At 42.1% G+C, this 15,786-nt stretch overlaps 1 protein-coding gene across 6 annotated transcripts in view; it reads left to right on the top strand.

Annotated features, from left to right (window-relative positions):
- The window catches only part of caskin1 (CASK interacting protein 1), a 111,244-nt gene that overhangs the window by 52,566 nt on the left and 42,892 nt on the right, over window positions 1-15,786 (top strand). For all 6 annotated transcript variants that reach the window (XM_080905067.1, XM_080905071.1, XM_080905069.1 and 3 more), the window contains exon 2: window positions 2,459-2,510. In XM_080905067.1, the coding sequence (XP_080761193.1) occupies window positions 2,459-2,510 (52 nt within the window). The remainder of the gene's footprint in view (window positions 1-2,458; window positions 2,511-15,786) is intronic.

Below are 15,786 nucleotides of genomic sequence, written 5' to 3'. Positions count from 1 at the left end.
GTATTTATGTAAGTTAGCGGAAATATATCAGGTTTTATTGTACACACACACACACACACACACACACACACACACACACACACACACACACACACACACAGGATGTACATTGTGCCTTTGAAAGCTCCTGTATTTAAAAAAAAAAGAGTGAATTCCTGCATTTAAGTGGCCAGAAATAGCCTGTTAGGAAATCAATGTTCCTCTCCCAGTGGTGCTGGGAGCTGTCTCCCCTACAATAGAGGGACTGTCCTGTTTCCTGCACCCTAGAGGGGGTGTGCGTGTGTGTTTGTGGAAAGAGCAAAAATGTGAGAGAGAAAGAAGGGAGCGTGCAAGCTCATCCTTGCTGTGCCTCAGTTCTGCACCATCAGCTAATAAGAGACATAAAAACAAAGGGCAGAAAATGAAAAATAATGAGGTTGAAAGTAGCAGTTGTGCTTGTAGATTTAGTGCAGCATTAAACTTGTATGCATGCGTGTGGATGTGCATGTGTGTGCCTGCATGTGCTGCACCCCTGCAGCTGAGCTACACCCCGCCACAGCATGCATGGATCTGCATCTGTTATTTCAAGCCAGTAATTGTGTATCTGTGTGTGTTTACAATGAACTTGACCTAAATCTGGACGTTCCACAGTGCCATCGCCACAATAGTTGGTTTGAATTCTCCTGTTGGGAAGACTCATGTTGTGTGTTTTGAAACCAGATGTGATGAGTGTGCGATGGACTAACCGGCTGAGAGGAACTGTGTTCCTCGGCTAGCAACTTGTGACTGTCAGGTTTTAAGCCTCTAAGCATTTCCTGATTTATCCCCTGTGATTGACTGTGATTGTGACAAAAATACACAAAATGAACTCAGTGGTTTGTTCAGTGTGGCTTGAAACCAGTGAATGGGCCCACAAAGTTCACACCATATCAAGACTTTTTGCCAGCCAAGGAGTCGCCCCCTGCTGGCCCTTAAAAAGAATGCAAGTTTAAGGTACTCCCTCATTGTCTCTGCAACATGAGGATCGTTCCGCTCATTAGGGAGGCAAAACTATTAAAACGTGATTTTATTATTTTATTTCAGCTTTCTCTTTGTCAGTCTGGGGCAGCAAAGACAAACAGTGTAGATTTGAAACCGCTCGATTTTCAATAGAAAGATTTCTAGCATAGCATCATAGCTTCAGTTTGTACTTTTATAGTAAAACCCTGCACATAATTATAATAACTCATAACCGAGCCTGGTTTCATGCTGTATAGTTCATATCCTCAGTATTATCTGTACTTTATATGCCATGAGCAGGAGAGATCTGACATTCCAGTCTATGCTGCACACTTTTCCTAGTCGGGCTTGGTTATCTCCTGCACAGATTTAATGCACAGTCCTTATTGCAGCTACACCGTGTGGATTCAAATGTGCTGTGTTGAAATGTAAAAAAAGTCAGAAGCCAAGAACCTGCATCTCATGCTGAACATAACATCCAGTTCTACTGATTTCCAACTTCTCATTTTTATTTTTGGACTCTATTAGAGTAGCTTTGCATGAGTCACCATTTAAAATAATCCTTATTTGTTTTATAGTGGGACCTGGGAGCCTTTATAGTTCATCCTCTGTCTGAAACAAGCAGTTTTGGCTTTTTAAGGCCGTCCTCTCTTAAAGGCATCTTTCTTCTCATTGGCTACCCGTTGTGACTTCGGAGTGACGTCTTTTATATGTCATTTTTGGGCGTCCAATCTTGGTCCACTGGAGGGGTTGTCGTGGACGTCTTATACATTTAAGACGTTGTTTTTATGCTGCTTCTCTAGATTCTGTAGTCCCGTGGTTCCAACATGTCCTCCACCCTCTGGAAACATGATAAACAGTTACATGTGAAGGATGTCTGCAGACCCATATGGAAAAGATATATATAAATCTTATAAAGTTTGTATCTGTCTTGTGTGAAACTTGTATGAAAAGCATACAAGAGTAAAAACAGATATAAGATCCCTTGAAAAATTATGTAAATGAAACTTGTATGTTTTGGATACTTACTAAAACAATATATGAAAGTAATGAGAAAGTGGCCACTTTCATGAGTAAATCATAGAAGTTTTTACTGTTTGTCACATTACCTAAATTCACACACATGAGCGAGCATGCTCTGAATGGTGTAAATATTTAGAATGACAGACACGTAGGGTGCTGTCACCATGGGGGGCTGGACTCAAAGTAATGGCACTCTTTCATGCAAACAGCAGGTGAGGAAATGTGATGGCAGTTTGCCTCATAATGAGATCTTTGCTTCCGTTTGGTGGAAACGAGTGAGGGGAAAAGTGGAAAATGCTGTTTCTGGCTTCAGGAATGAATGAACCGTTCCTCTAGAGCACAATATTGTTGCAATCATAAACGTTAAATATTGCTCATAACAAGGTACTGATGGGCTTTTGCTATCATATTTGAGGGCTGCAAAAATCCACTCATGCTCCCTCTTTTTGTCTTTCAGAGCTCCTCGGGTCTGCAAAGAAAGTGAATGTCAACTTCCAGGATACAGATGGGTGAGTTACCCTCCTTTTCTTCTTCCATATATCATGTCTCCATCCCATCTGTACCCATCCCAGGCCAGCTTCCCCCCTCCTTTCTCCTGCTTAACAGCATCCCGAAGCAGCATTATCATAGTGCTTTTACTTCTCTCTTTACAGTATTAAAAGCTGGGGGATTAGCCCATATACCACTCAGCTCAGAATGTCGTGTTTATTTATGCGTGTGAGAGTATTAAAGGCATGATATTAGGTATTACATCTAAGCACTTTCACCTCTTTGCTCCCATTTTGTCATTGAAAGCATCGCGTGCGCCCAGTACGCGGCTACGGGCCCGTCGGCTCTCATTGGGGAGCCGCCACTTGAAATCCACCAGACGATGGTAAATCAAAACTGCAAACAGAACTGTGGCCCACTTCCATGCAATCTGGTGTGTTATGTAACGGAACAATTTGGAGAGACAGACTTTTGTTTCTTTGACAAAAGGCTGGGGAGACATAAAAAAGGGATTCTCAGTGTGAAAAATCAGGTGATTTGTTGTCTGCAGGCTACAACTGGCGAGAAATCAAAGTGAGTGGCAGCTCACACAGACAGGTGGAGGAAAGGAGGGCCAAAAAAAAAGTCAGGGGTTGATATGGCCGTCATTAAACAGGCTGTGGAGACGACTTACATCACTTTAACGCAATCTAGTGGAAATGCAGTGCAATGATGTTGTTGTTTTTCCCCGTGTTTCACATATGGATCATATTGCAGTCTGAAGGTTAACGCTAAACTCATCGTGCAGTTTATTTTCAGTCGTCCTTGGTTGGTTTGTGGCTGTTTCTTCTGCGAGTATTTCAAAGAGAAATGAAGCCGTGGCTGATCTGGGATTCTGGCTCAGCATAATGTGACAGAAGTGAAGTCTGTTTCAAAAATGCTTCTCATCGTTTTCATAAACTTAATGGTATTTCTTTCATTTGATTTTATAGACCTGATATTACATGTTTGATCTTTAAGTATGTTTTAGCGTCAGTGTGTAAAAGGTGCTTTAGAGTAATGACAACTTAATGTGTTAAAAATTGAAAGTTAAATAGATAAAACTGATAAAATTTCACTTCAATCAAAAGTCAGGGTTCTCCTGGGAACACATAAAACTTTAAAAGTGATTTTATGCTCTATGTCTCACCACAGTTTAATACCAGAGGTCTACAGAGAGGTCTGGTACCTGTTTGCATCCTGATATGATTTGTAAAACTCTACAAACATGGTTTTAGTTTGTCATTATGGGTTATTGTTCTGAAGTTGAAGGGAAAAGAATCCAGAGTTGCTACATTTTAACCTCCAGCTCTATACATCTTCATCTTTGTCTGTAATAGAGTAGCTTTGCATGATTAGTTGTCCGAAATAATCCCCTTATATCTTCCAATAGGTCTTGGTGTCCCTCAGAGACCATGCAGTTTTAGTTCCATTCCCTGTAAGCTATCTCTCTTCTGATTGGCTGTCCCTTGCAACCAAAACATTTATTTTAATTTGAATAGTGGGTGGAGCTTCTGTGCTCGCAGCCAGAGTTGTATGCCTGAGGTGACCGTATTGGGGATGTGGGCTGAGCTTTTGGCTCATTTGTACCTGCAATGATCCCTTGATTTAATGGTCATGTTTAATATGAAATCCACCACGGTTTATATACCTTATGTCATATACAGCAGCGGTCCCCAGGCCCCGGACTGGTACCGGGCCGTGAGTCATTTGGTACCGGGCCGCAAGAGTTGAGGCTCGGGTGTGAAATTTATGGTTTTCAGGGTTTTCATCCCGTGTTGTAGTTGTGTGTCTTATTTTGAAATAAATATTTACGTGTTACCATAGCGACCAGAGAGTATTAAGGGGCAGAGAGGAGGACGTTACTCTCAATGTTGTTGGCGCATTTCAGGAGGACGCTGCTAATAAAGTTACACAATTACACCATGGATTCGTGTTTATTATTACATGTACAATATACCACAGTTTTTGTCTTGGTCGTATCATTTTTTTTGTGTTTTATTTATCTGCGACATCTTAAAGGCCGGTCCGTGAAATATTGTCTGACATTAAACCGGTCTGTGGCACAAAAAAGGTCGGGGACCGCTGATATACGGGATCACATTTATGGTGCAGTAACCTGTAAACAGCAGAGGGCTTAGATTCTGCATCAAATGCTACCAATTTCAGTGCTCTTGCAGGCTTCTTAAACCCTTCAGCAGACTGTTTCAGACTGTTCTTGCTTCATCCGGTTGTTCAGTGATGACGCGACGAATCCTACTTCCGGGTCTAAAGTAGTCTGCGTTTAATATGGCTTTTGTGTTGTTAACATGTTCAATGTTATGTATTTTCTTCTATTTGATCTCAAAAAGCTCCTGAAACAGTCAGTGATCACTGTTGACCTCCCTCGGCTTTTATTACCGCTAATCATTTATTTAAGCTCAGTTTTTAAAACCTTAGGATGTAACTACAGCCCAGCCCATGCAGCAGTATATGAATGACTAACCTCGTATTGTGGATGGATTATCTCAGTTGTTCTCTGGCTGAAGTTTGGTCCTTTTACAGCATCCTGCCATGCGATTACATTTGTTCCTGACCACCGAGAACACTCACGTTAACTTTTATCGAGTGGAAAAAAAAGTTAGCTTGTTTATATTATGCTAACATAGCTGTGTCGCTAGCGGTCACGTAGCACATCATTATATACCAGCTAGCCCAACTTCAGTAACCCTACAAACGTCACTGCTGTTTAGTTTCCTGTCTTCATTTATGCTGGAAGTGATAGCAGAGCTGTACGTTTTAATTTGTTTCCAAAACCCCGCAGTCAGGACATGCTATATTGTATTTGGATAGAAGCTAGCGCGCTAACTCCCTGCTAACTTCTAACTCCGTTAAATGTCATAAATTCCGTTTTCATGGATGCCTGGATGTTAAACTCAATTGTTACACCTGGTAGAGCAGAACGCTGATCATTTTATTAAAGATGAAAGACTTTAGACAGTTTTTCAACTCTCAGTAATGCACAGTGATCGTTTGATATATGGACCTGCAGCAGAGTTTAGACCCAGACACGGCTAGTGACGTCAGACTTAACGACCGGATAGTGTCAAGAATGCTATGGAGCAAGACAAACTGCATTTAGGCACTCATCTAGAAGAAATTCTCCAGACCTTCTTAGGCAGAACAGATTATGAGAGAACTATTTTTCTTCATCCGGATCAGTCATAGGACAGAGGGTGTTTCGTACTGTTCAGGCTGTGCAGCCCCTTGAGGCAAGCCTGTGATCTGACATATTGAGCTATACAAATAAAGCTGACTTGACCCGTCACCCTTTATAAACATGCCAAAGGACCTATCCAACAATGACATGTACATTGCAGTGAAATAACTAAAACCATGCAAAAATAAAAAGGAAGCAACATTTTTATCAGATATATCTGTGCAGTTGTCTTATAAAAATCACTTATACTCAAGTTTTCCATTCAAGCCTGGTTATGTGAAACAAAATACTGACTTTAACTAGTTTGATTACAATAAATTTTCTCCTGTACGTTTGTTACATGAGTACAATGTAAAATGCTGAATTTAATGGAATATGGTTAAATGAAAATTACTTGATTAATATACATTCAGTTTATAACAAGCACATTTTCCTTAAAGATTTGTCACGGTCCTGGGTCTCCTGACCCAGCGTTTTTAGTTCTTTGTGATTTTTGTATTATTGTACTTGTGTGTGATTTATTCTATGGCTTCTAGTTTTGATCCCTTGCCCTTCATGTCTCTCTGTGTCCCCTCTGTTCTGTGTAATTGTGTGTCTTTGCATGTTTGAGTTTCTTGTTTTCTGTCACTCTGCATTGTGCATTATGTTCTCATGGTTGGTTTTTTGTTACTCTCTCTAGTCTAGTCTCTTGTGTTCCCAGCTGAGTATTTCCCTGTGTATTTTGGTTCTTAGACCTCTGCCTTATGGTTTATGTCTCTGTATTTCTTAGTTGCTGTCTCCACTGTGTCAAGTTCGCGTCTCTGTGTGATACTTCCTGTTTTACTTTGATGGTCCGTGTCTCATGTGAATGCGTCCTGCTTTGCTTGTCTCGTCAGTCCTGATTTCTCCCAGCTGTGCCCTCCTTCTGTGTCTCATTCCCCTTGTTACTTCCCAGTGTATTTAAACCCTGTGTTTCTCTGAGTCAGTGTCGCGTCGTCCCTCATGCTGTGTGTGGATCTCCCTGTGTCTCCCTGTAGTTCTTAGTTTGTGGCTTCCCAGTTTAGTTTAGTTTGTATGTTTGTTTTACCAGCAAATAAAGCTGTGTTTTGAGTTCATTCCCTCGAGTCTGAGTCCTGCATTTTGGGTCCAACTCCCGCCTGCCGCACAGCGATTCATGACAAGATTAGCTGCATGAATAAATAAACCATTGCTTTAAGGCAGACATTCGTCAAATGAGTGTCCCAAACGGCATACTGTAAATCCCCTGCTAGCACCTTTTTGCACTTCACAACAATCAATGATGGTAAAAAAAAACCACAGCGTCATCTGAAACACACTTCCAAGAAAACAACAAAGGAGAGACGTTATGATATTCTTTCTATGTCTTCTCTTTGTTGTGTTACAGTTATGTTTGAGTTGGGTTTAATGAGGGTTGTAAAGGATTGTGCCGAGGTGGAAATGCAGGCTGCAGGTGCATGTTATTGGGCCGTCAGAATGCGACGGCCATGAAACGATCAGTAAATCAACTTTAAATTCTCCCGGTGACTCACTTCACCCTCATTCACATGCTAGCTTTCTATTCCTCCTTTCTAATATGCACCCTCGCCTGTGAATCATATCCAACAATTCTTGTGTTACTAACAGAACCACAAAAAAACGTAGCCGACCCCTGATGGGAATCAAGAAATTGATAGAAAATTAGCCAAGCTAGCGAGGCTGCTGCAGGAGTGTCTTCGATGTGCATTCTTTCAGATGCATGAACTGCTAACTAAAGTTAGGTTATATCTCTCAGTGCATCCCAACGTGTTACTCTTGGTGGAAATGACAGTAGGTGGAACACTTGCATGGATCTAGATAATTCTGGACTGTATTTGAGAGCCACTTAGTCATTTTTAAATAAAACAATGCTTCCTAAACCAAAACAGGAAACTACATTTTTACATTGAGCCCTACTCCCTGTGATTAACACTCTTCTCATAGAGCTGAGAGGATTGTACTACCAGAAAGCAACATTGCAGAGATTGAGGATAGCTAAGTATCCTGGAATCCCACAGGCAAATGGTAATCAGGAAGAGGCCGCTGGGAAAGCTGCAACCACCAAATGCCAACAGGGTGTAAGGGAATGCCTGAAGAGTCTGTTGAATGGGAAGAACAAGATCAGGACAATTAGCACCTATGCCCTGCTGGTGGTTAGATACCCTCTGGGATGAAAGGGTGGCCAAAGGAGGAGATGGACCAATGACATCAAGACAAGGAAGCACCTGACCATGCATGGAGGGTTTTATTCCAAGTCCAGCATCCTGAGACTGTAGCGGAAGGAAGGAGGCCAAAGACTGGTGAGTGTCACAACCACTATCCAACATAAAACAATAAAGGTCCATGTGTACATCAGGAAGATGGCCATAAGTGATTGTGTGCTTCGTGAATACTTCAGGCAGCAGAAACCAGAGGAAAGACAGGAGTAAGAAGGGGAGCCATCATGGAAGAAATGCATGGAATAGCAGCTGATATCGATAAATAATATCAGCGGCTGGACTGAAAGACAGCACAGAAGCACTAATCACAGCAGCACAGGAACAAGCTCCTAGCACAAGATCCATAGAGGCTGGGTTTTGTCTGTGCAAGCGCAGGCTGTGTAAAGATGCCCCTGAGACAACCCAGCACATAACAGCAGGGTGCAAGATGCCAGCAGGCAAGGCATACATGGAACGCCATAACCAAGTGGCCGGCATAGTGTACAGGAACATCTGTGCCGAGTATGGCCTGGAAGTCCCGAGGTCAAACTGGGAGACGCTCCCCAGGGTGGTCAAGAATGACTGATCTAAGATCCTGTGAAATTTCCAGATATATATGGACAAACTAGTGATTGCTAACTAGCTAGAGAACATCTGAGCACTCAGGGCAGTGACCCCCAACCTTGGCAAGTGGCTCCAACTGATTCCAGGAACGACATCTGAGATCTCTGTCCAGAAGATTGTTGTCCTTGGAAGGGTGCAGGACCCTCTTGCTCCCAGCCCTTTGGTCGACGACCTGAGCTCGAACGATAAAGACTGGTCCGCATGGTGAGTGGGGAATTAACCTTCATGTATCCAGAGTACGTGGACCGATCGACCTTCTTATTTAAGTGATCTCTTGGGTATTTGTATTCTTGTACCATTTCCACCATGCCCTAACCTTGTGGAAAGAGGAGCAGTAGGAGTCCTGAATCTGTGGACTCCAACAGCAACCTAATTTTGCTTGTGGTTACATTTTTCCCCAAATGGCTCCAACGCCTGACCAACCAGTAAGTAAGACCACCCACAAGAGAGGCAGGGACTAACTTCTGAATACCAAAACTATGCGGTTTAAACAGTGGATCTCCAAGCATTTTTTCCTTTGTGTGCCACTCCTCTAGATTAGTTCTGGGCTGGAATCGTTTGCACATTGCAACTATAACCCAGCTCATTTTTGACTGATGCTGTAACAGAATCGCTTTGACTTCGCTGTACTTGTTTTAATTGATGTACACGACAATTCATCAGCATGTACTACTGTAAAAGAAAAAGAAATTAAACAGTTTAGCTCAAAAGACAAAGGGGACAAAAATGTAAATGCATGAGTGAACTTTAATTAAGTTAGAATGCAAGTATAAATATCAGCATTTGTACCAGGAGTTCCCACGAATCCTGAGCGCGCTTGTTTTTTGCTTCTCCTTCCACGGTGGTCCGTCTTTTTTCTGTCAGTCTGGCTCACTCACTGTCACTTCATCCATGATTGTCTACTTAATGCAGCAGGAAACAAGAGAAGATAGAAATGCAAATTCCTTGGAGCTCGACTCATGCCAGCTTCAGCTGGTGAGGATGATTTAAACTGAGCTAAAAAAGACTGCGAAGCGTGCGAAACACAGTGGCCTCTGCAAAGATAAAGATGAAGAGCAATCCTTGCAGAGCAGCGTTCCCACTCTGAGTGAAACTAAACAGTTTAATCTAATTAGTGTGTTATTGCCTGTTTGCCCCCTAATTCCTCTCACAGTAATGAGTACGGGTGATGCTAACACGGCTGGTATGAGGCGCAAATAACTCATGAATATTGTTTCTGAGAGAAATGTATGGGTCAGGATAAATATTGCACGTAATGAGTCTGCATAAACTGATTCACTTTAGATTCATTTGCTCCTCTTGGCAGCGGCTCGAAGACTCCTAATGAACTGCAAAAGAAGAAAGAAGAAGCTCGTGTCATAGCTGGCAACTTTCATCGTCAGTGCATGTGTACAAAACAACGTTTCCAGAGTGAAAATGGAGGCTGGTGTTGCACTGTGATGCTCGTCACTAGTTTGGTTATTTTTAGATATTTTGAAAACGGAGGAAATGAGAAATTAGAGCAAAGGCTTTTCACATGTGTACGATTGACACAAGCGACCTGACAACAACAAACCACTTACCGAGGATGAAGATTCCTCTTTATAAAGCCTGACAAGGAGATGTCCACTGAGACATGAGAGGACATTACAGAAGAGCTGCCATTATGTATTCACTGTAGTGGGTGTGTTTGTGCACGCGTAGAGGTTTGCTGTTGGAAAGTATCACAGAGGACGGAGGCTTTTCTGGAAATAAACACACTGAACATGCTACTTAAAGATATAAGGCCTAAAAACGCTACGATGAATTGGCTTTATTTACTTGGAGCTGGAACTAGAACAAGTCAAGTCAAATCAATACAAATGATTTAACCAAAAAGAGGTTAAATAATTTTATATGGAAGGACGAGCGCAGTATGCACCACCGGCAGGCAGAGGTGGCACCTTTGGTGCAAAAATACTATTTTATACTTGTCAAACTCTTATCTTTGGCATATTTAAAGCTTCATACAACGCGGTTAACAAATGACAACGTTTCACAGGTTAGAATTAAATGTCAATCATATTGATTTAACTTGTGTAATACTCTTGATATTTATAACTGAGTGATCTGTATATATTAGTGCTGTTTCTTAAATTTGTAAACTGGTATATATGTATTATTTAATTAGTTTAATCTGTTACTGTTACTGTCTTGGAGCAACTGTAACCAACATGTTAGGCAAGCTCCTCCTTTATTTCATTTTCACCTTTGTTGTCAAAGTCAGGTTAAACATCTGAGACGTGGTTAACAGGTAATCACATGCACTCAGTGTCACAGGGAGTGGTTTCACTGGTAAAAGAGGAGAATTGGGTTGGGTGGGTTTGCAGGATATCTAGAGCGAGCGGCCAGGTGAGTGTCCGGTGGAGAAGCTGGGCCGTGGATCACAGAAGACACAGGTAGACGGTCAGGTGAAGAATGGCGGCTCGAGCTGGTCCTTAAATACTGGCTCCGATGGTGATGATGATGATGATGATGATGATGACCTGCAGGTAAGATGAGCAAGAGCAGGAAAAAGGAACTCCGCCTAAGGAGGGAAACACCTGGATTTAGAGGCAGGAATGGAAAAACATTCCCCACGAAGTAGCAGCCAGCCTGGACCATGACCGACAAGAGCTAATAATTTCTCTGTACATAAAAAGGCTCGAAGGCAATTAAATGAATAGAGTGTGTGTGTGTGTGTGTGTTTCAGGAGGTAACCTACAGTGAGAGTTAGTAAAACTAAAGGTTTAACATGTCGAGCTTGTTTGGACATGTACACATAAACTAAGCACACGAGCAAACAGAGTTTATTTGTACAGGACTGGTTATTTAGAGAATAGCGGCTCTTTTCAGGTCAGGTCCATGGTGAACTGTACCACATTGGGAAGCAGCCACACGTTTTTCTCCCCTACTTTTAACTGGGTTGTGACCTAACCAGTGTGTGTGTGTGACTGTCATCTGTCAGCTAAGCCTGCTGCAATATTAATAGCCCACAGTGGGCCCACAACAGCACAGGTCCACTGGAAATTCTTCTCAGTCCTTGTAATTATGACAACGACAACGATTTCATTGCCCACAGCAGGCAGAGGAGCTGTTATAGAAGCAGCTCGTTGCCCAGTGGCTCGTTATTGTAGCTGCTGGTGGTTTTAGATTATTTGTGAATCTTCAGGAGCTGAAAATGAAGTAATCAGAGTATTAAAACAGCACATTCTTCTATTGAGAGGGATCACTATCTGTGTATGTGCTGAGCAATGACATTCTTACTTTGAGGACAACACACAAACAATAAATGCAATAAATAACTAAACTAAAAGAATAAAAAGCATAAATAAACAAAGCCGGTATTATGTACAGAAGGGTGTGCGCGGTGCGTTTAATGGCCTGAAAAAAGTAGGAGAAACGAAAGGACCCACACTTTCTGTACAGGCAACGTGACAGACATTGATTAGTAGACAACAGAGACACAGGACGGCGTGATATGTGAGCCAGGAGCTGGCAACAACACACGCACACACATTAACAGGTTTACATGCGGTTTGTCATAGACGCAGCTCGTCTGAACTGCGCGCCAGCAGACGGGAGAGACGAGTGACGAGACAGACTGGCGTCCTTCCTTTCTTCTCTCTCCTCAGTCCAGTGTGATTGTTGGAGCGGCGTGCTTCTCGGGAAAGCTTGACAGGCATAAGAAATGTCTCATTACTGAAAATGGGTCAACCCATGTGGCTTTACAGTGTGTGTGTGTGTGTGTGTGTGTGTGTGTGTGTGTGTGTGTGTGTGTGTGTGTGTGTGTGCGACAGGTGAAAAGGGCCGGTACGAGGCTCGCAGCAAAACTGCATGAACAGACTGTGTGTGCTTACAGGGCAGAGGAGTTATAAAGCTGATTTGGAGTAAAGGCATAAAAATGAAGAGAAGGAGGGAAAGAGACGCGTTCGTGAGGCTCATAGGAGAAAAATAAACAAACAGGCAGCAGGTGAAAACCCGAGATATTAAAGTGGCCTCCCTGGTGTCTGACATGGATGTAGGATATGGATTCAAGAACAGCGTGCAGTGTTGTCTTTGAGAGCGGGTTGTGGCTTGTGTTGTATTTGTCTTTAGCTGCTAGTGTTTTAAAGGGACACTCCAGCAGGATTTAGCCGTGTGGTAAATACAGAGCTGCAAACACATTACAAAATGTCAGTGTTGTATTTGGAAAGCATGTTTGGAGCCAGACCACACACAGAACTTTATTCAGCGTTGCAGTGACGTTACATCGATTTTTTGGACAACCTTTGTCTTTACACATTTACAGACGGAGCATCAGGATCTCAAAACCGCAAAAACCTTTCAAAAGAGAGAGAAGTACGACTTTGTGCTAATCTAAGATAACATATCAGAGAATGCAGAATAAATTGAAATGTTTGGAACGTGTTTGGTATTTCCAAATATCTCCCTTTGTTTCCATGTCTATAAGCACACCATCACTACTCAAAGACAGACAGGTGCCTCCATAGTATGAAGAGTGTAGCATAACTGGGTGCACAGTCGTTGCTGGAGGACTTTGGGGCTCAGGAACTGGAAGCAAAAGATGGAAACAGTGGAGAAAAAGAGTTCAAAGAGATGAGGCAGCGAGGAACACCCTGGAGAGGAAGGATGAGGCTGCAGAGAGACGTCGTATCAGCTGCTGAGAGTGAGACAGACGAGGGTTTGGTTTAAATGAGGAAGAATAACAGGAGAAGTGTATGAATATTTCATGGAAGGTTTTACTAGAGTACTTGCCAAAACCAAGGGCTTCCCTCCCCCTAAACCCCACTGACACAGTCTTGAGACCCACACACACACAGACACACACATTTCCTTCCGGCTCAGCCTATTGCAGCATTATGTAAGACTATCCTTTTTTAACCCTGCAGTTAAACACGAATGGAAGAAGACGAGTCGCTGCGGAGATGCAGAGGATGATGACACAGCTTGTTGTCGATGCACACGCCTCACACGGCCACATCCAGAAAGCTTGTCTTTAAAAAGATGTGAATTTCCAGTTTTGTTTCCTTTTTTTGTTGTTGTTTTTTTGTTGTTTTTCTTGCCTGTCCCGTTTGGCTCTTTTGCATCAGAATTGTTGTCTAAAGGCAAAGAAAGATGCCCAACGGATTTACTTTACCAAACTGACCATCCCAGCCTTCGCCGTAATGGTCCATTTGATTCACCTTTTATTGTTTATTTTATTTTCACTTGCTGAATACGGGACAGACTTGACTGGAGGAAAGAAGGGGAGAAAGAAAGAGGGAAAGAGAAACAGCTGAGAAGAGGGACGGGGGAGAAGGGCAAAAAACAAAAACCAACAGAACGGGCAGAGAAAAAAAATGCATATATCAATCACCTGGATCACCTGCTGAGAAAGAAAAAAGAAAACAAGCAGAAGAGAACAAGAGTAATAGAATAAACAACATCACAATGATATATGGGAATATGACAGTAAATACTAAATGTTAAACATTATTGTGCAGCACATAAGATCAACAGAACACAGTGTGCTTTGAGGTAGGAGCCAAAAAGGGTGTAGTTTGTGGGTGTGATCACCCGTGTGTACACCTGTGAGCATGGACGCGCTTGTTTTTTGTTTTTTAAAAGGTTCCTTCATGTAATAATCTGCTAGAGGTCAGTTTTGTTTCCTGTTTCCTGTCCTTTGTTCTGTCTACAGACGACTGTCGTCACTTTGGTTTTTGTGTTATTTCAGTGGTGCTGCTTTCCTTTAGTCCCCAGCTTCAACCTCATAATTTGCATTTACATTTATGATTTCTTTCTGCGACATCATTAAATGCGATACACCCACAAACAAATCTCCAACTACGAGACGAGTTCTTGTGGAGGAAGATGTAAGAGTGACAGACGTGTGCACAAACCTGTAGACAGAAAATGTTCCTTTGTTTTCTTTTTGTTTTGTTAATGATTTCACAGGTGCACCTTGTGTGTATTGTTATTTGGCCTTTTTAATGGTGATATATTGCATCATTTATCCAGACTGAGGTCAAGGACACCCCATAGAGCCGGGAGAGCTGAAAACATGAGGACCCATTGATTTGTGTTATCAGGCAGAGAACGCTGCTTTTACTTTTCTCCTGAACAGAAAAAAACAGACACATTTTAAAAGAAAAAGAGCATCTTTAAAACAAATGAGAGGATGTAGTCTGTTACATAATTACCAGTCAGTGAAGCGCCAACTGGAGGTAAAACTCTGGAATCTGGAAATGCTTTATATTGTTATTGGAGTCTCTCTCAGCCCTTTTTATTCACATGTAAGTGCGCATACGTTGCAACTGAAGGGAGATGTGGACGTGCACAAGTTGCTACACGTCAGCTGAATAAAGTGCTATGCAAGTGCTAGAAGCTAACATTGAAGCTACACGAGTGGCTTTGCTGTGCAGATGGATTATTGGCAAATATTAAACCATTCAGATTAATTTTGGGATCACATGATGTGTTAATGTGAATGGTCACACAGACCAACTGTTTATAAATTACCTCTCGAATTCAATTAAAAAATGGGAAAAAAAGTTGCTGTAAACGTTGCGTCATTCTGCAATCAGTCTACGATTAAATGGGTCAAACGGGCAAATAACTGTGATAAATGGTTCATATTTAACAGAGATTCACATTTAATTATTACATTTGCACTCAGCAACCCTCCTGTTCTATAGGAATACAACCAAAATACAACCAGCTGGAGGCCAGAGTGTGTGGTGGGTCCGGCAGTAGAAATGCTCCTCAGCATGAACCAATCAAACTCGAATCACAACCTCTTCACAGGTGCTTCTCGTAAATTCCTGCTTAAAATACTTTGAATCTTTCAAGAAGTTAGCTGAAGCTGTCGGATGAATGTGAAGAAACAATCCCTCCGTGTCCAAAACATGTATGATTTCAGCTGCCAGTTATAGTTCAATCAGTTCAGTCTTTTGAGGAAATAGCAAGTGGTTCATCGCACGTCAGAAAACCTGTGAACTCAGCCACTGGTAAAACACCGCCCACTGATGATTTAACAAATCAAGGTTACTAAATGTACTAAACATTTGAAGTAAGCACAAAATAAGGAGGCATTCAAAATATCTCCTTGTGTCTTGTGCACAACGCTGTATGTATTTATATACGTATGAGTCAATCAGATAATGTGCAGATTTCTCAGCTTTCTGTGTGCATGCTCTGATCGGTCACTTCCTGCCAGATTCCTGGTCACCAACACGGTGGTGTCAGACATGTTTAACACCCGCG

The sequence above is a fragment of the Rhamphochromis sp. 'chilingali' genome, assembly GCF_963969265.1.
Source record: "Rhamphochromis sp. 'chilingali' genome assembly, chromosome: 15".
Taxonomy (NCBI): domain Eukaryota; kingdom Metazoa; phylum Chordata; class Actinopteri; order Cichliformes; family Cichlidae; genus Rhamphochromis; species Rhamphochromis sp. 'chilingali'.
This window is presented reverse-complemented; position numbering and strand designations above follow the sequence as displayed.